The sequence below is a fragment of the Ambystoma mexicanum genome, chromosome 7p, assembly GCF_040938575.1.
Source record: "Ambystoma mexicanum isolate Mex_15411 chromosome 7p, UKY_AmexF1_1, whole genome shotgun sequence".
In the NCBI taxonomy this organism is placed as follows: domain Eukaryota; kingdom Metazoa; phylum Chordata; class Amphibia; order Caudata; family Ambystomatidae; genus Ambystoma; species Ambystoma mexicanum.
The window spans coordinates 866889882-866913139 of NC_090939.1; the positions used below are offsets into that span (position 1 = coordinate 866889882).

The 23258-nt window shown below is 42.1% G+C and overlaps 1 protein-coding gene across 6 annotated transcripts in view; it reads right to left on the reverse strand.

Moving 5' to 3' along the window:
- GLRA2 (glycine receptor alpha 2) overlaps positions 1-23258 on the reverse strand; it is a 979311-nt gene that overhangs the window by 478622 nt on the left and 477431 nt on the right. For all 6 annotated transcript variants that reach the window (XM_069637069.1, XM_069637070.1, XM_069637072.1 and 3 more), the window contains one exon: positions 7654-7868. In XM_069637069.1, coding sequence (XP_069493170.1) covers positions 7654-7868 — 215 coding nt within the window. The remainder of the gene's footprint in view (positions 1-7653; positions 7869-23258) is intronic.

The following is a 23258-nucleotide window of genomic DNA, read 5'->3' on the forward strand; positions in this document are numbered from 1 at the left end:
ATGTAGAAATGCATCAACAATCTATCTTTTTATCAGTAGGGCAATTTTAGCCCTGGTACCTTTAATATGCTACAGTGCACTTGTCGTGGAGCAATAGTGTTTTTAATGTGTGCCAGTGTTTATAAAAATAGGGCAAACTTTCCCCTAGTGCTAACACCGTGCAAACTTTGCACTTGCACCGGTGAAAACTTTCTGTAATCTGACCCCAGGAAGTGCTGGGATTGTCTCCTGTTACCTGCAGGTTACACACTGTTCTGAACAGCACGTACAGACGTGTACTAAGGAGTGCGATTTGCGTAGCAAAATCAGCGGCAGCAGTCTTTTGAACAATTTCTCACAGTCGAGGGCAGATGGTTCTGGCTTGCTGCAAACAATTGAACTGCAAAGCCAGTGCCGTGACTAACACCCACTCTCAAAGCATTCACCTATTCGGTAAACAAAGACATGGAAATGATCCACATTTGGTCAATAAACACATTGAAGGATAAATTGATCGCGTACAATGCCGGGTACCAGGGAGACTCGTTAATTGGCAGAACAGGGTCACGGGGTATTTGTTTTGGGTGAGCGTACCGCAATGAGAATTAACAATATTAAAGTGCAAACACTGTACAGATGGAACTTGAAGTCACCCAACACCACCACTTCATAGTCACAAGACTCACTTCATTTTAACTATAGCACGGATATAGGCTTCCCATTATTAAAATCAACTGTTGGGAACTAGTGCTTTAGAGTGCGGTATCATTCAATGTATAGACTTTTATGAGATATATGTTTGCATGAGGTATCTATTACATAAATGTTTGTATACAGTATATATTTCGGTATTGTATGAAATTACCGACTATAAAAGTCCGACCCCACTAAAAGATCTAAAACACACACTACAAAAAGTTCTAACTACCAAAAATTCGAAATCTTCGTTGTATGTGTTTAGGTGTTTCGGTCGGGTCGGACTTTGGGCTGAGGGGGTGTCCCCCGCAACACCCTGCTCACTACAGCGAGCGGGGGTTGCGGAGGACACCCCTCCAGCCCCTGCCAAATGAAAAAAAAAGCCAGGGGCTGTGGGGGTGTCCCCCGCAATACCCCACTCAATATGCTATACAGTATAGTGAGCGGAGGTCACCCCCGCAGCACACCAGAGACAAAAAAAACAGGGGCTGCGGTTGTGTCCCCTGCAACAACCCGCTCACTATACTTTACAGTAAAGTGAGCGGGGGTTGCGGGTGAAACCCCTGCAGCTGCTCGGAAAGGAAAAAAAAAGAAGAAAAAAGAAAAGGACCCTGTGGCGCCGGTTCCTGATCATGGAAGTGAAAGGGAACTGGCGCCGCAGGAACTCAGCGCGTCTTCAAATGTAAGTAGGATGGGGTATGTTGGGGGAGTAGTGGGGGTGTTTTGTGGGTGGGGATAGGGGTGTGGGTTTGTAGGGGTTTTTAATGTATGTTCGCATGGGAAATGTACAAACCTTTTGTGGTTCGGACATTTCTTATGCAAACTTTTCCATCGCAGACTTTTCCACGACGGAAAAAAATTCATGCAGATCTGATATTTCACTTGGACTGTATCATTGGTTACTTTGAAATTGGCATTCCCACCATGTGTAGACTTCATGTTCTGTTAACTTTCGACTGAGTGGACCTTAACGTCGGCATTGCAACATTTTGAGACTTCATCTTTTTAGATGTAATAACCTTAACTATTTTTTCCATTCAATATTCATTTAAAACAATATAAAACCATGTTCAATTTGACTAATCTTCAACAAGTAGCCTGATCTATCTATACAATTTCGAATCAGATTTCGAAATGTTTCAAGGAAGGGAAAACTGATGAAGCGGACAGTCCACCAGCTCCGTTTGCACTGTGTACATATACTATCACTACTTTCCCTGATTTCCAGCTATTGTAAATATACCCATAGCAAATTGACTCGATCCATGCCCTGCACCTTTTTATGTTTGTTGTAACTCTGCTTTGAGTCGCGTAGTTCTCCAATATCAATTTTCCCCATTGTGCTTTCAGAGGGCTCCTGTTGATCTTCTCCATTCTGGGCATCTGAAGATTAAGGCAAGGGTCATCGATTTCTTGACATTTATGTGAGTATGTAATTTTTTTAATTGGGCGTGATATAGTGAATTTGTGCATGACATCGGGTCTACAGCCGGGAATCAATTTTGGAGTACAATATTCAATGCTGAGTCTGTTGTTTATGACGATGTGCGACTTATTTTATCTGGAAGCTGGCCTTGCAGAAATGTCCAACTTTAATCTTGTAGAAAGAAAGGAAAGAGAAGGAAGATAACTTTTATTTTTACTTGTAAGTTTAAGTTTTCAATGTATTTTGTGATATTATTAACATTGATGCGCTTGATTTTATTTTTTCTTATGTGGTTTTTATTATGTGTATAAATATGATTAAAGGAATGGTTCACCCAAAAAATGTTATTGCCCAAAAGGATGGGCTATAATAAAACAAGTATACTCACACTTTTTTTTTTTTTAAGTTCCTATGTAAAATTTTGAGCAATTCAAGCTCAAAAATTGGAAAAGCAAGCACATGGGCGCATCCATTTTGTGAAATGGATGCCCGCCTGTGCTGGCTTTTGCTTTTGCGGCACTAATGAAGGAAAAGCCAGCCAGCCAGCTGTAGTAAACAAAAGCTACCACTGGGTGGCTTTTCCTTCTTGGTGCCGGGACTCGGAGGACGCGGACCGGAGACTACAGGCAGAAAAGCTGCAGCTGCATCTCGGTAAGTGCTATTTATTTTTTTTTAAAATAAGCAATAGCTGCGTTTTTTTTTCTAAGTTTTCCAGGCTGGAGGAGCCCGGAAAACTTAGAAATAAAACCGCAGCTTTAAAAAGCTTTTAAAGCTACCGCAAACATAAATACAATGTTAATGTGTTTGAAAACGCAGGAATTTTTCTTTTTTTCCAGAAAACATTTTTTGCACCATTGCCCACGTTAGCATCCCACGCACAGGGTCATATTTAATTAAACCCACCAAAGCCTGGCAAGTGTTTTTCTGGTCCTCATATGAATAAGGTTGCTTTCAAATGTGTTATGCAGAAACAAATCTTAAGAACATCGCGTCAGAAGCGTGTCTAGAGACTCTGGCATATCCAGTTAACTTCGAGAATCAATCTCTACAGGAATTTGACATCTGCCAAATGCTCAATACAATACACGCTACTCTCAGATATCTGAATTGTGAATCGCAGATAGAACTGGTCTATTAATTCATGGATAGAGATCCTTTTCATTTCCTCTTTCTATTCGTCAGACATTCCTATCTAATTCTGCTCTCTATTTTCTCTCTCTGCCTGTCTTGAACTCTGCACCACAGAAAGGTTCCTTTGATCACATATATTTTTAATGCACCTATTGTTAGAATACGTCTGGTGGAAGGTTGACAGGATTTCAGAAAGGATGTACCTTGCAAACATTAAAGAAATTGTACACACCCAGTGGCCCAGAAATACAATTCTCCTTGCACCTTCCATGAAGCGGCCATTTACTCTTTTTCATAGGGATCAGAAAAGGGTGTACAGGTTCCAAACATTTATCTGCATCCATAAAACTCAAGATGAACGTTTTTCGGCAACCACCAAAAGAAGTCTTTGGGACATAAAGGTAAGAGAAAGCTACTCAAAGCATTAACACATAAAGTGCATCGGGTCTATTCCTGTGCAACCCCTGTTTCCACTGTTTTGGCTCCGACCATCTACTTAAACCAAATACATCAGTGGTCTTTCTACACACTCTCATTCTCAAGAAGGAGGTCTGTCATTGCTGTTTTGGATGGTATTGATCCAGCAGCCTCTCTGTGCTGGTTATAAGGAGGCCATTACCACCAGTCTCAAATCCTACGTGAGCCAATGAAAGGGGGGATGCAGAGAGGGCCATGCTACACATTCACAGCTGGGGGTGAGCATCTTAGCCTCATAGTACGCAGAGTAGAGATGGGTCAAGGTGTTTGTCGATAACAATGCTTGCAGTTCAGCATTAAACTATATAAAACCTAATTATCTAACTAGCTCAGCAACAACACTTACATTAGTCTCCTGGTCGCATAGTGTATTGAACTGGTAAAGACCTTACTAATATATGCTGAACATGCTGCAACCCAAAAGCAGGCAGGCGTGTAGTAGTCTATGCACCAGCGCTATGGGGTGTGCTTTTGGTAACCAATCATAAAGAAGCCACCCAGCAATGAACATACACTTGGTAACCATCCATGAGGATGCCACCAAGCATGGAACATACACTTGGTAGCCATCCATGCGGAAGCCGCCCGGCATGGAACATACCCTTGGTAGCCATCCATGAGGAAGCCGCCCAGCATGGAATAATCCCTTTCTAACTGTTCACGAGGAAGCCTCCCAGCATAGAACTTACCCTTTGTAACCATCCATGCAGAGGCCACACAGCGTGGAACACACTATTCGTAACCATCCATAAAGAAGCCGGCCAGCATGGAACAAATCCTTGGTAACCATCCATGAGGAAACCGGCCAGCATGGAACATATCCTTGGTAACCATCCATGAAGAAGCCACCCAGTTTGGAATATACCATCCATGAGGAAGCCAACCAGCATGCAACATATACTTGGTAATCATCCATGAGGAAGACGCCCAACCTGGAACATACCCTTTGTAACCATCCATGAGGAAGCCGTCCAGCATGGAACATATCCTTTATAACCATCCATGCAGAGGCCACCCAGCATGGAACACAATCTTCATAACCATCCATAAATAAGCCAGCCAGCATGGAACATACCCGTGGTAACCATCTATGAGGAAACCGCCAGGCATGGAACATATCCTCGGTAACCATCGATGAAGAAGCCACCCAGCATGGAACATACCCTTGGTAACCATCCATATAGAGGCTACCCATCATGGAACACATTCTTGGTAACCGTCCATAAAGAAGCCACCCAGCATGGAGCATACCATTGGTAACTGTCCATGAGGAAGCAAGCCAGCATGGAACATATCCTTGGTAACTATCCTTGAGGAAGCCACCCAGCACGGAACTTACCCTTGATAATCAACCATGGAGAGGCCACCGAGCATGGAACACACTCTTCGTAACCATCCATAAAGAAGCCAGCCATATGAATAACCCATTAGAATGTAAGCAGTGCTTCACAAATTATATATAAAATAAAGTCATTCAGATCAGCTTACAGCAATCATGGCCTGTATTTATGGCTTCATCAATATCTTTACAGTTATACTAGCAAACTTCCAAAATATGCTACTTGTTCTACTCAAAAAGATTTTTGCAAGGCACCATCAAACACAACAATCACAGACTTTTCTGTAAATGATTACTGAATGTTAATATTTTCTTGCAAGGACCAAGATCAATCCGATATAAGCTATTTTATTATAATTGTTTTTTTTATAAGGTGCTTAATGCCTGAGTTTGGTTTCGAAGCGCAGATCCAAGATTTGATCCTCTGTTGCTCTGCGCAGTCTTGCTTCCAAGACCAGTACGTTGCCTCTGTGCTATCCTCCTTACAGCAAAGACAGTTAAGATTTTTTTCTAAAATAGAAGTTGTCAACATTCTACATGTTCATTCATCCTCTGGCTGGGACTACCCACCTTCAGAAGCCATTCCTGCTCCTTTTTTATTAAGTTTTGTGCAGTCTAGCCACCAGGTTGATTGTGTGCAATCACATCAAAAATCAGCCATGTAAATCTGAGTCCGTGTTCCCTTTGTACAAAAAATAATGATGCCTGCCTGTTTCTACCTGAGCTACAGAGGGATGTTCCCTAATTCAAATATGTACATTGTGTATAGCCATACTAATATACATCATACAACATTTAGCTTTAATGGCATATACTTATTATTTGGCTTTGCAGTCGCTGAAAGGCCTTACCTACATTTAATGATTTCCACTCAAAACAGTTGGTCTTTAAGGTTAATGGGCACACCACAAAAATGTCCACATAGAATGAGTCCAACCATGTCAAGTAGTCCCCACCGAACTATCAAACTTTGATCAAATGGTTCAGTTTCTCATAGTGTATGTACAAAGTGTTGACAACGATTTTTCCCTTTATTAAAAGCAAATAGTTGTTTCTCTTGATTAGGAATGCAGTCATTCCACCAAATATCAGTTATCCAGTGCAATAAAAAAATAAATGCGATAAAAACCTGGAAAGGGTGTCACACACAGCAATTTGTTGTCCTCTGATGTAGTCGTTTTTGTCCGTAATAGAACTATTTCATAGTATTAACATGCTCTTTTGAGTTAATGTCAGAATACATGTAATGGGTGCCGGACTAAAATTTAGATCAAAATCTTGAACACTCTCTAAGAGAAAATGAAACATTTGATCAAAGTTTGACATCCTTATTACCGTTATGTGTGCTACTCGTGGATTTAGTAACTTTTCTGCTAATGTAAGATCCGGCGATTGCCGTTATTTAGCCACTTCAGTTCAAGCATCCCTTTATCAAGTGAGGAATATGCTGAATGAGGTCTCCTGAACAAAGCAATCAGTCACTGTTACAATTTTGGGATGTTTGTCTTTGCCGGTTGAATACCACCAGGTTGGTCAAATTGATGGAACCCCACAGAGCTCTCCCTTCTCACTCGTATGCCTAAGTCACACCCCCTGCGGCTTCACACCTGGGCCCAAGACAAACTCAGTAAACACCCAAATCTGAGTATAGCAAACCATGATAATGTCATCCTTATATGACACTTGAAGACACACAGAAACAACTCTTCAGAAAAGCACAAAAAAGCTGTCCCTGCACTTTATTTGCTTCCATAGACCAAAGACTCTCATTGAAACTACTCTTTCCAGAGGATAAACCTTACTGACATACATCCCAAAATCAACTTGACAAATGGTCAAACCGCACATCGAAGCAACATTGTTTACTACACAAGAAATTAGCAGCAACAGATGCACAGTTTCTTGTTTGCAAGTTGGCCATTTGCAAAGCAAAGGTACAGAGGCACTAGACCCATTGTTAGCTAATCAGGAGCTCAGAAAATGGGGAGAAAAGACAAACACGCCTCTCTTCCATTACACCTTTATATAAAATGTAGCAGTTCATTGAGCCCACTACTATATAGAATGATGAAATCTGCGCCCATGTGGTTAAACACATCTTCCATTCACTGTTTGTAAGAGTTATGCGCACAATATTATTATTCCTACATGTTTAGGACCAAAGAACATTGTATAACATTGCAAGCATGAAGATGGACTAAGCTCTGTGACCTAAAAGCTGCAAATTCAAGTGATTTCAATGGTTTATGGCACCTTATTCATCACCAAACTAGGACAAAGTTAATGAAATAAAGCAACTCTTTGAAACTTGCATTTAAAATTAAATCAACTCAATGAAAATCTAAAAAGTGCACGTGTGTAATATTCATGTCTGTCAATTTCAATTGGTAGAATTTTTTAGACTTGCCATAATTTTGCTTCATACATTGCATCTTCTTCAACACAAATCTGATGAGAGTCGCATAGATGAACAATACCAAGAAGCAGAAATCCACAAACACTTCAGGGGCACAAGGTTTTATAATCATTACAACAAATTCTCCCTGTCTGTTTCCTCTACACCTCAAGGGCTCAGCATGATGGAAAGAGAAATGTGTCTCCTTACCTTTGGAAGTGAAGCCCTGGATCCCGAGCTCTGAGTGGTCATTGTGAGCACCGTGGTGATGCCGAGAGCAACTCGGGCTGGGGCGGCATCCATGTTGATCCAGAAGGACACCCAGGACAAAATGACGATGAGCAAACTCGGAATGTACATCTGGATTAAGTAGTAACCCATCTGACGCTCCAAGTGAAACTTGACTTCAATGCATGTAAACTTTCCTGAAATAAAATGTATCTCATCAGAAAGCTTTTGCAAAACATGATTCATAAGAGCTTAATTATTACGGGCTTGCACTCTGAACATTCTAGCAGATATACAGTCGTTTCAAGAGGAATACTTTGTTTACAGGCAAAGATCTACAGCTTTGCCAAATATTGCAGGGAAGATTTTGTTTGGAATTTACCAGAACACAGAGGATATTTTGACAGTTGAAATTGACTACTCATCTTACTATGACCTACTATGCCAAATTTCTTGCTCATTGCCATTTTTGTTTCAACCTTAAACCAAGACATATACTCATCACGTGCAGCACACTATATATATGGTACCACAAAGGGTATGGACATTTACTGAGTGATTTAAACATGATTCAATCGGACCAGTTTAGGTCGGTCATATTTGATGGTGAGATCAAGGTATATATTGGGGCAGCTTTTTATATATGGAAGAGAGCTATGTTTAATCTAAATTAATGTGGATTCATTTAAGGTTTTCTTTGGTGTGTTATAATGTGTTCTTTTTTTAGTTTGTTCATGATTATTATTCTACCTTGATATCCTTAGTCCTTGATGAATTATGTACTCTGCAGAGGAAAGTTCAAAAAGAAGATATTTTAATATGAATTAATAAATAAGCGAGTGTAGTATAAAAATTGAAATGGTATTTATGCTTCTTCGATATTTGTCTGTTTTATATTATGAAATCTATTGTGATCTGTATTATTAACTGTATTCATTGTATTATGTATATATGTTATAGTGTAGAAGGTTTTGATTAACCAAATTGCACTTTAAACTAATAAAAAAAATAAACCATGAATATCAAATTCCCTAAAGACTCATCCAGTTGCTCTGCCCTCTTTTTGACTCGTGTATTTACTCCAAGGGTCTCTCTTGTATGTTTACTTTGCTTAGATACTATTGTGTGAATGAATAGAGCAGAGTACATTGCATGAGAGTAATTATTAGATATTGGTAATAGAAAAAAAAACAAATCAGGAAAAATCAACATTTTGAAAGGAAACAATGGGATCTATTTGCTAAACCTCTATGGCGGAGACAGGAAATTAACTTGTTAAATTCCTTTGAGATATAGGAACTACAATGTAGCCGTGCATATCGGTGTAAACAACTATATAAAAAACAAATACATTAAAATAGATTAAATACAGATATAATTAAATTGATCTTTTTGCTGGATCTGTAGGGCACCTGCCAGTGTTAGTCCAGGGGCTCGCAGATATCGCTTACCACTGTTTCTCATGTTCTGGTTGACGTGCAAAGGGATGTGTCACTTTCAGACTGTCCAAGATGTCAAAAGATCTAAGTTGGGAAATGTTTATGTAGAGCAATGCGCAAAAGCCTACCATGACAAATGTGATCTAAGTATCTTGCGCAAAGGTTACGTTTTCTGAAAATCTTGAATTGCCCGTATATGAATCAAAAGTATGTTGAGAAACATTGTTCAGCTACATTTTCGTTTTGTAGTATTTTTGTATAAAAAGTGTTGTTAACATGCTATTTGTGTTGCATTCATATATTCACATTTGTTTGTTTGCTTTGGAGTTTCATTGGTAGCACCTGTGTCACCAATGCAGCCTGCAGACTGCGATGACACAGAAACAAGGGGACATCCCACATCTAAGATAGACTATATAGACAGGGGTCCTAGTGCAGAGAAACACTGAAGTAATCCAGTACGAGTTCAGGAAAAGTTAATGGCAACTTATATATGCCAGTCAACAGCCAACCAAACTAGCAAATAAAAAACGTAAGGAAACATCTATTCCATGTAAACCATAAGCACCATGGCGGCTCGAAAGTTCTTTGTCTACTTACAAATATATTTAAAATATTGCAATCCTTTTAAAGCATCACAGGCATGCTTGAGGGTGTCAACTGCAAAACTATTCACTTCAACAAGTGAAAAATGCCCCACGTCGTACTGAAGTCTGTAGGACACATTTTGCACATTCCTAACTTGACCAGACTTCCTGTTTTGGGCGTGAAAACACATTCAATCAAATACCTCCTCTAGTTAATGGTATATGCCATGTCACAGCCGGAGGAAAAGCATGCATTCGGGAGTAAAGGGAGGGTGTACATATGGGCATAATGCATTGCTTTAAGAAGGTTCAAAATCACAAGTAGAAAGAAACAATTCTTTGCAACTCTCCCATACATCTAGAGCAGCATCACAAGCTCCAAAAAGGGAATCATACAGCTGGTATTATTTCTAACTATTAGAGTGTTTATTGAGCTTGGACCTAGCTTTGAGAAGCAACAGAGTGCTTTACAATCAAATGGGGAGCAGCATAGTGAGGAAAACAAAGAAACAATGGAGTGGGGAGCTAACAACAGGCGAGGGAGAAGGTGAGCAATTTGTCAGCATGGGATCTACATGCAGCCAGTGGAGGAAACAATGGGGATCAGATCAACCAGTCTGAAGTACGGTGGGGAGTGGAGGGTGTGTGGACCTAGGTGATAGGGAGGAGCCATTCCTTGAAGAGGAGGTCTTGAGTTCTTTCATGAACTGTAGATGTGAGGGGGTGAGTCTAATGTTGATGGGTAGGAGGTTCCAGAGTCTTGGGGCATAGACAGAGAAGGGCCGAAGGCCTCTCTTCTGGTTGTTTCCTTCCTGCACTGCCAGAGTTAAAAAGTCTGCCCATGTCCTTACTTCTGGTGGATCATAGGCCTCCTTAGATGCTTAATTACTCAGTGAGCTAGCTTGGGGACTTCAGGTTGACAGCCTCGTAGATGATGCAGCAGGATTTAAAGATGATACAGCCTTGCAGTGGGAGCAAGTGCAGTTCGATGAGGGTCAAGGTGATGTGTTTGAATTTGCGGAATTCTTTCATGAGCCATGCTGTAGCATACAGGACACATCTCAGGGGTGCCAGGCTATTCACCAGAAGGCCTTTCAAAAGGGCATTGCCACCATCGAGGTGGGAGAGGACCAAGGCTTGTACAGCAGATATGACGTTTTCTGGGATGAAATGTTGGATTTTCTGCATGAGAGAAAGTTGGTACCAAGCTGTTTGTGTCTCCCATGTGCTGTTTGAAAGAGAGGTATCTCTCGATGTCGAACCCAAGGGACATGGCACTGGCGGTCAGCTGGTGGAGAAGCCCTTGAGGTGCATAGCAGACAGCCAGGTCTGGATTTTAGAGTGTTCAGTGTTGTTGGTCAGGGGTAGGAATTCACTCTTGGAGGAGTTGAGCTTCAGGTAAGCACTGTAAATCCACGACTGGATCCATGAGAGGCAGGCCTTGAGCCTATGGATGTCTTTGATGGAGGATATCTTGAACTACTGCTGTGTGTCATCTGCATTTTGGTGGATGTGTATGTTGTGTTGATCGAGGATGGTTCCAAGTTGTTCGATATAATGAGTGAAGATCACAGGGGAGACAAATGGGTCCTTTCGGGACTCCACAGGTGATGGGTAGAGCTGGTGATCTTGCGGAATCCATTTGTACAAACTGGTGGCGATAAGCAAGGTTCGAATTGAACCAGCTGTTATAGTCAGCATAGACTAATGCAGAATCCCACATCTCTATGTGCTGCCACCATTTGCTAAGTGAACCTATGACTGCCAAAATAATGCCTTCATATGCCTGATAAGTCATTATATGTAGGGTATAGATCTGCAGGTGTTGCCATCATATACAAAGTACAGCTTCAAAAACCCCAATAATTTGATCATAGGCATAGCTCCACATGTCCTGGTGATACCAATGTGAGGGGTCAGAAATGAAAGCTGGACACAAAGTTGTCATGTTCTCAAGATAAAATATTTTATTAAATAAAAAGGGGTTGGGAAAATACCTCTAAGACCCTATTCTAAAAAGAAACCTCCCTACAAAGAACCTAAAAACTAAGGGTCTGTCTGTGGCAGGGTGTCGTAACTGAGAAAGCCGTTCTTGTATACAAAACCTCCTTTCCTGACCCTCACACTACAAACAAAACAACAAAGGGTGCAAGGAAATGTCTTTAACCTGATGTTGGCAAAAGTGTTCAAAAACCAAAAGTATAAGAATTACTCCAATGAAAATGTTCTCCAAGATAAAGACCCTTGAATCCAGAGGGTTGTCCCCCTCCCCTGGATTCCTAACTAGGATGGTAACAATGCCACTTTATCTAACAGTTTCTTTGTGTTTTCACTACTCACATAGTTCTTGTTTAAGCAATACGTTCTGCAACAGTCTTTCTTCAGAGTTACTTGTAACTTTGCAGAATGCCTCATATACTCCCCTGCCAGGAATCATTATATACAATTTCAGCTGACTGGTGTACTCGCCTGCCAGGACTTCCCTTATGGTTTCTTCAGATCTCCTGGTATACTTCCCTGCCAGGAATTATTATACAATTTCAGCTGCCTGGAGTACGCGCCTGCCAGGATGTCTTATGTGTTTCACAGTTCTTTGGCTATACCACATAATTTCACAGTTCTTTGGCTATGCCGTGAGGTGCCTGGTATATCTATCTATGGTAACACCTGCCTGTGTGCCTCATGTTTGTGAGCCTAAGCATGGGGTTCAACATCTTCTCCTGCACTGCTCGACTCAATAGTGTGGTTGCCATCTTTAAATGTCCTGGGCATTGAAGGCTGGGAAAACAACTAGCCTGCATGTTGTACTTCGAGCTCTTGTCACTTTGCACCAACTCCCTCCTTCTCCTCCTCCTCATCTCAGTACCTGAGTGGTTATGTGAGTTGGAGTCCATGGATGGCATTGGACTTTTAACTTTTAAATGGTTTTTCTCAGAGATTTCACATAAATGCACATCAGAAACAAAAGGTGTTATGTGTGAGCTGTGGTCGCCTGTGTCTTAGGTGGGGACCTGACTAGAGCAGAGTAGAGAAGAAGTTTTTGACTTCTTCTACAAGGGTGGACCTTTAGTTGACAATAGGCCATTAAGGTCTTGGGTTGTTAGAGGGTCTTCTTCATGGGAAAGAGGGGAATACTTTGTCTCATCCAATGAAGTGGTGGCATCTCCCCAGAAGTTGTCACCTCCCATGTGATTCTCCCTCGTATAGACGCCCCAAGGGTCAGGATCAGGTAGCGGCTGCCGTCCCCTGGCTACATGGGAGGAGGTTCCCACCAGGGAATCCGGGATGACTCCATTACATTCATCACACCAACATATGTCATGTTCATCTAGAATGCACTAGTAATGCTATTATAAACTTGTCGTAACCACATATGTATGAAGGACATCCAAATTGAGCTTTTCATTGATTGAGGTCACTAATATTGGAAAATGCTCACTAATATAATCCTTTCAACAATAGCAAGCATTACACTGCAGCCTCAATAACAATTAATCAAACTAACAAAAAGAACACCAGTAAACGTTAGGCCATAATTAAAGGCGAAGTCTTCTTCACACCACTACAAATGATAATGATCATTAAAGTTAATAATATCCTTAGCACAAAACAGACAGACAAATCAAACCAAATAAGAGGAGCAAAACAAAAAAGGGAAGTGGCCTGTGCAGGAAACCATTTGCTAAAAAGCACACCAAGAATGTTCACCTATCCGCAAATCACAATAATTGCTGGCAACAAAAGAAAAAAAAAAGAACCTTTGAGAAATTCCCTCCTGAAGTTCTATGTATGCCCTGAGGACCTCGCCAATACCATTTGTTGTCCGATGTGCATTGAGCTGATGGGAATAATCTGAGCAGGGCATGTGAAATGAGAGCCTGGGGTTTCATATGCAAGCCAGACAATTCATGCCTCCCATGAGCCCTAGCAACTTATTTAGGGGTAGTGTGTAGATCAAGCCCCCAGTCAAACCCCTCCTCCAATCGGCCATTCCCTTATCCTTGTTGCACACAGTGTGTAATGTTTACATTTATGAGAGAGAGAGAGAGAGGAAGGAAGAGAGAGAGAGAGAGAGAGAGAGAGAGAGAGAGAGAGAGAGAGAGAGAGAGAGAGAGAGAGAGAGAGAGAGAGAGAGAGAGAGAGAAAGAGAGAGAGAGAGAGAGAGAGAGAGATAATATGAGCTGCCTGCTGGGGCAAATGGTAGGTCTATGGGGAGCAGTCCTTTGTGATGCCTTCTTCTGCTTTTCATGACTTGCTCTCCTTTGCTTATTTGTAATGATTATTATACCGGTTGCACCTGGGTCTGAATTTCCCTGCCTTGCTTTGTCATGCTATGCCATGTTATGCAGTGTTATGCCTAATTAGGCTATACAATGCAATGTTATCTATCTTTCTGTGTCAGATCTTTCTCTGCCAGGGCATGAACTCAGAGTCCACAAAATGCAATCAATTGGTCAAGCCTACCTTCCGAGTGCCCACTGACACCAAATATATATAACAGTCGCAACACCACTCAAGTCCTTTGCAGTAGCAAATTACATCCACACACCACATTGCAACCACAATATTACTATCCTGGAAGGTAACAGCGAGGTACGTGTTCTGCTGATTTGGCATGTTATGGTTTCACAGAATGTTACATTAATGCCTATTTGCAAATAATATATATGGGCAAAATGCCAAAAAAATCTTCAATGTCTTGCTCAATTGCATTTATTATTAGTGCACCGGCTGCCAGACTATGCCCTTCCATGCCACATCCTCATGCCTCCACGGCAGCTACTCACTCTGAGCCCACTGACACACATCACCACCATAGATATTCAGTGATCTGGGGATCCCTGCAGTTAAGATCCAGTTAATCATTGGCTCAATTGGGAGGTCACAAAGATTCGAGCAGTGAAACTTAACGACTGTACACGTGTTTCCAAGTTCCTTCCCCTAGAAGTGCACAGAGCGGTTGACATCAATGAAACCTTCCTTGCTTGTACGGGTCACTCCGCCCATTCTTTTATTGTGATGCACCCCCTAGATGGTCTCCTGACTATCGCTTGCGTTTGTAGGTTTCATCCCTAACCTTTCCATACTTACTGCTCTGTGACGGTTACTAGTCTTTCCATCAAATATTTTTAATTGAATAGATTTTCCATCACATTTTTTCCAGGCCATTTTTTTTCATCTAATGTGGTTTAATACCACTTTGCATCGAAAACCTTGAAAACAAATGTATTTATTTATTAAAATTAGGGCGTCCCCCCAAAACCGTGTTTCACCCTTTAAAACACCCATTCCCATATATATATATATATATATATATATATATATATATATTCAATTTGGCACCTCCAAACCCCTGTTCTCCAAATTTAAGCATTTAACCCTTTAACCCTTAAATCCACCCAAATACACATACATACATTTTCAATGGAAAAATATTCATTGAAAGATTTTTTCGGTGTAAACATTTTTCAATGAACATTTTTCGATGGAAAATCTTTCCATGAAAAGACTGTAACTCCTCTGTGACTGTTGCTTGTTGTGTACTGCATCTTATTTAGTGGATCCAGAGTATTGTACCTTGAAAGTTGCCTTGATGAGCCATTGCCTCATGGATGCTGTTCGTTGGCTGATGCTTCATGTATAGGGCGTCCGGATTGTTGCCCTGTATAAACTGCTCCTTGACTGACTGATGCTTTACATACAGTGCAACCTGATTGTTTACCCCTTCATATTTGTGACTTCTTGTATATGGTCCCAACCAATCTTCTCACCATTCTCCTGTCCATCTCACAATGCACGCATCAACTAGCCGCTCACGAATGCAGGTGAGCATCTGGTTGCACCCTCATTCTCCCCCTGCACACCCTAACACTATCCAAACTCTGCCCCTCTCCACTCAGCCTGTCACACGAAGACCTCCTGCGACCCTGAACCTGTGCTCGCTGTCAAGGCAGAAGCTGCCAGTAGAAGATCAAGCAAGGTGCTCACACATGGGGCTCCAATCTCTACACCCATGAAAATACCCTTATCGATACTCACCTTGGAATAGAGCACCTCGCAGAAAAGGGATTCCTTTGGTGTGTCTTTATCAACAATTCAGGGTGCCTTTTACCTTCCCCATATCATACTCCCCTCCCCCCACAGGGCCCCACAGGGCCTAGTGCTGAGAGGCTGCCAAAATGTCAGTAGTTGGCCTTTGCAAGAATAATGTAGATTACATTGACTGACGTTACTAAACTAGATGTGTACGTACACACATTTGCCATCTGCCACTCTCCATACCAAAAGATGTTCCTCCACTAAGGTGATACCAATGAGCCAAAATGGGATGGAACAGTGAACCAAGGTGTAAATGTAAGGGTTAATGCATTTACACCTTTCGTTACCGTTTTAGCCCATGTTCATCCTCTTTCAAGGTGTGGAAGAGGCACGTAGCGGAGATTCTATCACCACCTTCCTTTCTTCCTTTGTCTTGGAAATGCACCGCATTTTTTCACCTGTATGAGATTTCATCCAGGCCTACAACAAATGGATTACAAAGAAATCTGCCCTGCTTTAGCAATGACTAAAGAGCAGGCAGATACCATAGCAACCAATCAGCAAAAGCCGCCTGCAAATACTACTTTACAGGCTGGGTTTGCTTCTTGGCAAAACAGAGTGAATGGAGGATAGCATGGGGGGCAATGCGCTGGACTTAGAAGCAAGACCATGCAGAGCAACAGAGGTCCAAATCCTGGATCTGTGCTTAGAAACCAAATTCAGGTATGGTATTAGGTGTGTTACAAAAAAATTAAATAAGAAAGTGTGAAAGTACATAGCAAAGGCGAATTCGCATTTTTTTAAACTCTTTTCTTTTAAACTTCGCCTAACAAAAGTTGAACATTGCTTGCAAGGGACCCAACAGCGTGTAAGTGCAACCTTCGGTGGTTCCGCGCGCGCAAATATAAATTTATTTCTAAATGACCTCCATGGTAGAGTTTAGAACGAAAACCACTATGAAAAGTGGTGTGAAGGAATACTAGAGCTGAAACTATGTGGTGCAGAGAGGAGGGAGTAGAGCGTGGAGCAATTTAAAGTGAATGTGACGCAAGGGAATGATACGGACTGAATGAGAGCGTAGAGGAAGGAATGTAATTAACAGACCATACACGTGCAAGGTGGTGTATAGTGAATGGAAAGACTGTGCAGCAATGTATGAATGAAAACAGAACGCATCAGAAGGGAAGCCCAGCTAATAATGGTGAAAATAAGGGAAGCAAAATGTATTCTCTCAATAATTATTATATTTGGTTATTTATAAAGCAGTTAATACCAAAGAGATTTCTAAGCGTGCATCTGGGATTCGAACCTGTGTTGTTCTACTTGATTCCAAAACAAGCACGTCGCCACCGAGCTAAACCACCCCTTACAGGAGAGCAAGCCAAAGAAATAGGCTTGAAGAGGGAGGCAGCAAAAGAAGCAGAGAACCTATGTGCCAGAATAAGGAATATACATGAAAGGAAACGTATTATGGTATCTGCTCTCTGGCACTAATGAAGCAAAAGCTGCTGTAATAAAAGCTACCAGCAGGTGGCTTTGCTTCATTATTACTGTGAGAGAAAAGATTAACACAAGCACTGAATGATGTATTAAATATATATATATATATGGGGGTGTGGGGTAAGGGATGAAAATGGGTGGTGAGGGGGTTGGGGTGGGGTTATGATCATAGGGAAACAGGGTGCTTGGGTGGGACCACCCCACATATATATTTTTTTAAATGTACCATTTTCTTCGGTAATTAAGGTTCGTTAAAAATGTTTTAGATTTTACAGTTTTCGTCCAAATCACAGTGAACCATAGTAATGTAGTCTTCTGCTCCTTGATATAATTAGTCCGATCAACAGACACCTGTCAATTTCTGATATCCCGTGGCAACAGTGGTCGATAGCAGCACCCATCATTTATCTGAAGGAATTCTCTTTGTGAGAGATTCTTTTCATTGCAGGATTAAGATAAGCACTTTAGAATTTACTTAATGCCGCAAAAAAAGTGCATATTGGCAATACAATAGTTCCTTTTTCTTGGCACAAAATTTGGAAATCAGTGCCGCAAAATCCGAGAGCTCTAACTTACACCCCAAAACAGTAGCACTAGCAGTCACATATTAAATGAAAAGAGTTGTACAATTTGTGGGAAGTGATTTGGTCATTTGGTTTAAAGCCACATTGGATTGACGTCATTTTGGGGCACCGATATGAGTGTGGCTGTAGTAACGTTGCTCGTGATATCAATTTTGGCAATGTGTTTATAGATTTATTTCACATAGACACATTTCAGTGATCATTTCTTAAACAAGCCTTTGACACTCACAGACGTCATCAAAAAACACTCTGAACCACGAACTGACCTATTTCCAGTGCTTTAAGTGGGCCGGGGCCGGGCCCCGCCAGTCTCCAAAAAGTGGGGCTGAGCCGGTCCCACCACGCCATGGCAGGACGCATTATCCCGCCACGGCCACAGCCGCGACGGGAGATGCGCCCGCCAGTGTAACGTTAGGCAAGTGGACAGAAGTCCAGCGTCGCTGAGGCTGGCTGGCACTTCTGTCAGTCACTGTAACTTCCCTGATGAATTTACAGTTCCTTTGTTTGCCCTTGCCAGGTCACTGACCCTCTGTGAACCTGCAGGCTCCATGATCTAATATGTAGATTAGATCACAGAGCCCGCGGGTTCCCAGGGGTTAAAGACGCCTTGGGCTCTGTGATCTCTGCTCAGAGCAGCGATCACTGAGCCCGAGGTGCCTGTCTCCTTTGGCAAATCTTTATAAATGAGATGCCTTGAAATGTGTACGTTTCAAGCCATCTTTTATAAACGTAGAAATATTTCTACGTTTATAACAGACGGCTTGAAACGTACACAATTCAAGGCATCTTTTATAAAGCTTTGTCGACGGACAAAACCACCTTGGGTTTTGTCCGTCCTCAACGCTTTATAAAAGATGGCTTGTACGTTTCAAGCCGTCTTTTATGAACATAGAAATATGTTACAAATGTCTATGTTTATAAAAGGTGGCTTGAAAAGTACTCAAACCATGGTAAGGTAAGCACACAAGTGTGCGTAACTTACTATGGTTTGTACTCTTTCAAGCCACCTTTTATAAACATAGAAATATGTAATGTTGCTATGTTTATAAAAGAACGCTTGAAAAATACACAAACCATACCAGTACGCATACAAATATATAAATGCTCTACTACATGTATATATTTGTTTGCGCACCCTACTATGATTTGTGCACTTTTAGGCCACGCCCACAGCGGATATCACGCCCCCAAACGAGGGCACCCCCTCAATTTCTTACCCCACTTAAAGCACTGCCTATTTCATTGGGGGTACTTGTGAGATAGAAGGAAACTGAACATTCTGTGAAAAGCGTTGCAGGCCTGGGCAACTGCACAATTGCGTGGGAATCAAATGCCATTGGCAGATTTGGAAACACATTAACACACGTGTGTATTTGGAGAGAGAGCGGTAAATCGCCTGCCGCACGGCTGCAAATAATTCGTTAATCTTTTAAAACACGCTTAATACCAGAGACCAGTCTTTAAGTGTGGGACCGGTATTTGAACATGTGTTGCTCTGCGTTGTCTTGTTCCCAAGACAAACGGGTTGCCCCGGAGCTATCCTCCCGGCCATCTTTAAACATTAAAGATGTAAATAACTGCACTATTTTGGTCCAACACATTCTTTTATAGAAAATGGCTACTACTAGGGCCAGTCTTGCGGTGGTCCCGAGGACAGCATGCAATAGACTTCTAAGCAGGCTGCTGAAATCTGAGGCTCCAGTCTGCTTCGACCAGAAAGGCAGCACGCCTGCTGGAGACATCCTTAAGAGACCTAGGAGGAATGTGGATGGCTTCTTCTTGTGGCCTAATTAGTTGGTGTATCTAGATCTCTCCGATGAGAGCCTGTTTCAACGAGGGCATTTTGGGATTAACTACCCATCAGGGGCATGTGATTCTAGGCTGCCAACAGATTCCTGCAGGAAGCCGTGATAATGGTCTCTCTGGTTTTCCTGAGATGTTTCATCCAAAGTCAGCACATGGTGTCTGTGCCTGCGGAGCTACCTGGGTGGAATGGAAACCGCAGGCAACTGGTGATTTTTGTGGGACTGGGGAACACAGGCCACGTAGCTATACATTGTAGGGACGCATAACAGGTTGATGCTTCTGATATGATCATCCCTTTAGACCGTGGCCAGCCCGCCCTGATGCCAATGATGATTAGAACCCAAACGGTAAGGCCCATGGAGCAACATTTTAGATAAAACCATGAACAATCCTTTAACTTCTCTTTGATTTGCTTAAGACTCTTGCTGAGCTTCAGGCAACTCTATGCAAAAAGGACAAGCATATTCATCATTAGCACTTAAGGGGTTAACAGCCACATTGTTCACTAGAATACAGTTCTTTAAAACTGGCACAGCAAGAAGGGCCCCTTTGAAAATTGGAAGTCTGACCATCTGTTTGAATATGGTATGCCAAGTAAGCCCTGTGCACTTGACTGTGGGCTTGACGCCAGTTCAAGAGTCTTGTTTGTGCGCAGCCTTGTGCTATAGCAAAGTGGCATCGATCCTTTGTGAGTCATGGCTCATAATTAGTATACAGCGGCTCATTAAGCAATGGACAGATGGCCGCAGCCTTGCCAGCCCAAGCAGAGACAAACAGTTTAACAACCAAATAAGTGTTTTTGGAACAACACAACAAATCGCGGTGTTATTGAGCAGGCGCAGCGCCCAGGTTACAATAGGAGGCGAAAGACACAGGTTGGCTGAGTGCTCGGCGTTCATTGAGATTAAAAAGAAGCAGAGAGAGGACTTCAAAGAAGCAATACATTTGTCATCTCCCTCCTTAGCTCTACAACCATAGTGTAGCGTCTTAGTACTCATTTCAGAGATCTGTATGCAACACACAACCACAGGTTCAAATTTCGACAGGGCCACCTCATCTCTTCATACTGGGGAAGTTGATGTATTGAGTATTCACTGATGGAGCCCAACAAGGAAGAAACACATGTCTGGGGTTGCTTTTGGAGGTGTTGTTCACAGGATAAGTGCCTGGCACTTCAGCACTTGACTGTCCTTGTCAGGACCAGGCTAATATGCCAGTGGATATTTATTTTCTTGTAGAAACATGATTGCACACACTCCCTAGTGGACACCATCCTACATAATAGGTTATTTGCCCTTGTTTGTTCTCAGTAGAGGCACTTACACTTTTGTTGATATATTAGGCACTGTCGCGTTATATCGCTCATTTCTTAAGCACTTTAAAGCTAGAAGAATCTAGCAAGAAACAATAGATACACAAATGTATTCTTTTTGTAATGCATTTTCAGAACATTTGCAAATCCTTGATCCAGGCTAAATGTAAGCGTTGCTCTCACAAGGTTAGATAGATGTTTCAGTTTTGGCCACATATAATTGCCAGATGGGGCATGGTGGATGAAGATTCTTGCTATATCAGGATATGAAGGAACAGCAGATCAGAAGATCTGCAAATGAATACATGGAATCACTGAGGCATAGCACCACTCTGAGATGAGATATGATTCATGGTATGAACTTGAACTTGTCTGAACGAGACGTTCTGAACACAGATGCAGACCGGTTAATAAATATAGGAAACCTTACATTCAATGCAGAAAGAGCAGTAAGAACCATAATTTCATCAACCGAAGATAGGTTGTGCAGCTGAGTGATGTGGGGCAGAGTACATGTAGAACGGCAGCAGACATGTAGAACTGCAGCAGACATGTAACCAGGGATAGGAGTCTTCTCTACAACGTTTCTGTTGTCCACTGGGGAAGTGTCGATGCTTTGATCTAAGACCACTTTGCAGTTGATTGACAGTTGGTTTCGCCATCTTTAGAACTTTCAGAATTAGAAACCTAGCTTCCAGCCTGTGCACTGTGTGCTTGCTCTTCATCACCCTATCGTAAAGGCTACTCATGTACTCTGTCTACTTCACACCACCGGTTCCAGGTAGCCAAACATTCTATGCACTGCCTAATGGACCACTCTTCGGTAACCATTATTTTACATTTTCAAGCTTTATCGTTGCCTGTGAGCTGCCCACTCTCTTTTTGGTTAAGAAATATATCACACCCAATTTCATTTCTGTGTTGTGTGAACTAGTGAGCTCTGGCTTTTCAATATGTATGCTTCACCCCCTTAATGGTCGAGGTAAAGGGGTGGCCATATTCTTCCAAAAATGTTTTAACATTACCCGAATAGGTCCATGCAGGACAGGGGTCTCTAGGATTGGTTGCTGAGACCACCAACTCTGCCAGTTGTGTTAGGATCACTACCATATGAATAATTCTTGTTTAAAGTCAATGGACCTCATTACAACGAGGGCGGCCGCAGTATGAAGGGTGCTGTGCATACCGGGCCACCCCATTTCGAGTTCTGCAGCGGGTCCCGCTCTCGACGCCTGGCCAGACCCGACGTGGAGAGCGGGACCCGCTAGCAGTCCAGGATGCTAACAATGGGCCCGTCATTAACGGGCCCGTTGTTAGCCTCCTCCCCATTCCCTTTGAGCCCTATGGGGGATCAAATGGGAATGGGAATGTACCAGATCTGGGTCCTGAGAATGGGAATTACCGGGCCCGCTAAAACGGCATGGCTACCTCCAAACTCCTAATGAGGCCCAATGTATTTAACTGATTTTTTGGTATGGATTCCCTGGACACTTTGAGCAACTTTTACTCTTGAAGGCTGGTCTTGAAGACCTCTGCTTTAACCAGGATTGGCAGACCCTCTCAAATCTTATACTGCCTCGCCCAAACTAAGGTATATCTTTTCTTAGAAGGTACATTTACCCTCATAAGGTTTCTACTTCACTATGTTGGGGAATGTAGCAGCTACCCAAGCTGGGTATTTATTTGGTTCCCCTCAAACAGGCTAGCCTCCCTTGCCTGTTCAAGTGTAGAAGGCCTATCTTTCAGCCTGGTCTCTTGGACAGACTGGAACACACACACATACACACACACACACACACACAACCACCCACACACACACACACACAAACACAGACACAAACTCACACACAAACACACATATATGTACAGCTTTCATGGCTTTTACTGAAATCTCAACTATGATATGGTGCAAACAAGATATCATTGTGTTTAACTACTCAGCCCATCCCGGTCTGCCCTTACAAAAATAAATCTATAAAAATTCCAGAACACCCAAAGATAACAATGAACTCCCAAACACTGTAATAACAGATGTTATTATTACCAATTGTTTTGGTATATGATATATGCACACCTTAGGACCAATGATATCTTAGAGAAATTAAACTGATCAGCAACCCTCCACATCTTGCTCCGCCTTTGGAAAAAATGATCTTCCAGGATCTCTTTAGAGACATAAACAATGCCCTTGGCCCACAAATGTCCTCTAAAAGGCAATGTTTGACTGCCACTGGAAAACAACTCTTGCTCTGAAATGAAGCCCTCTCTTAGACACCTGCCCCTCATCAAACTGCTCCACTCACCCCAGACCAAACATAGT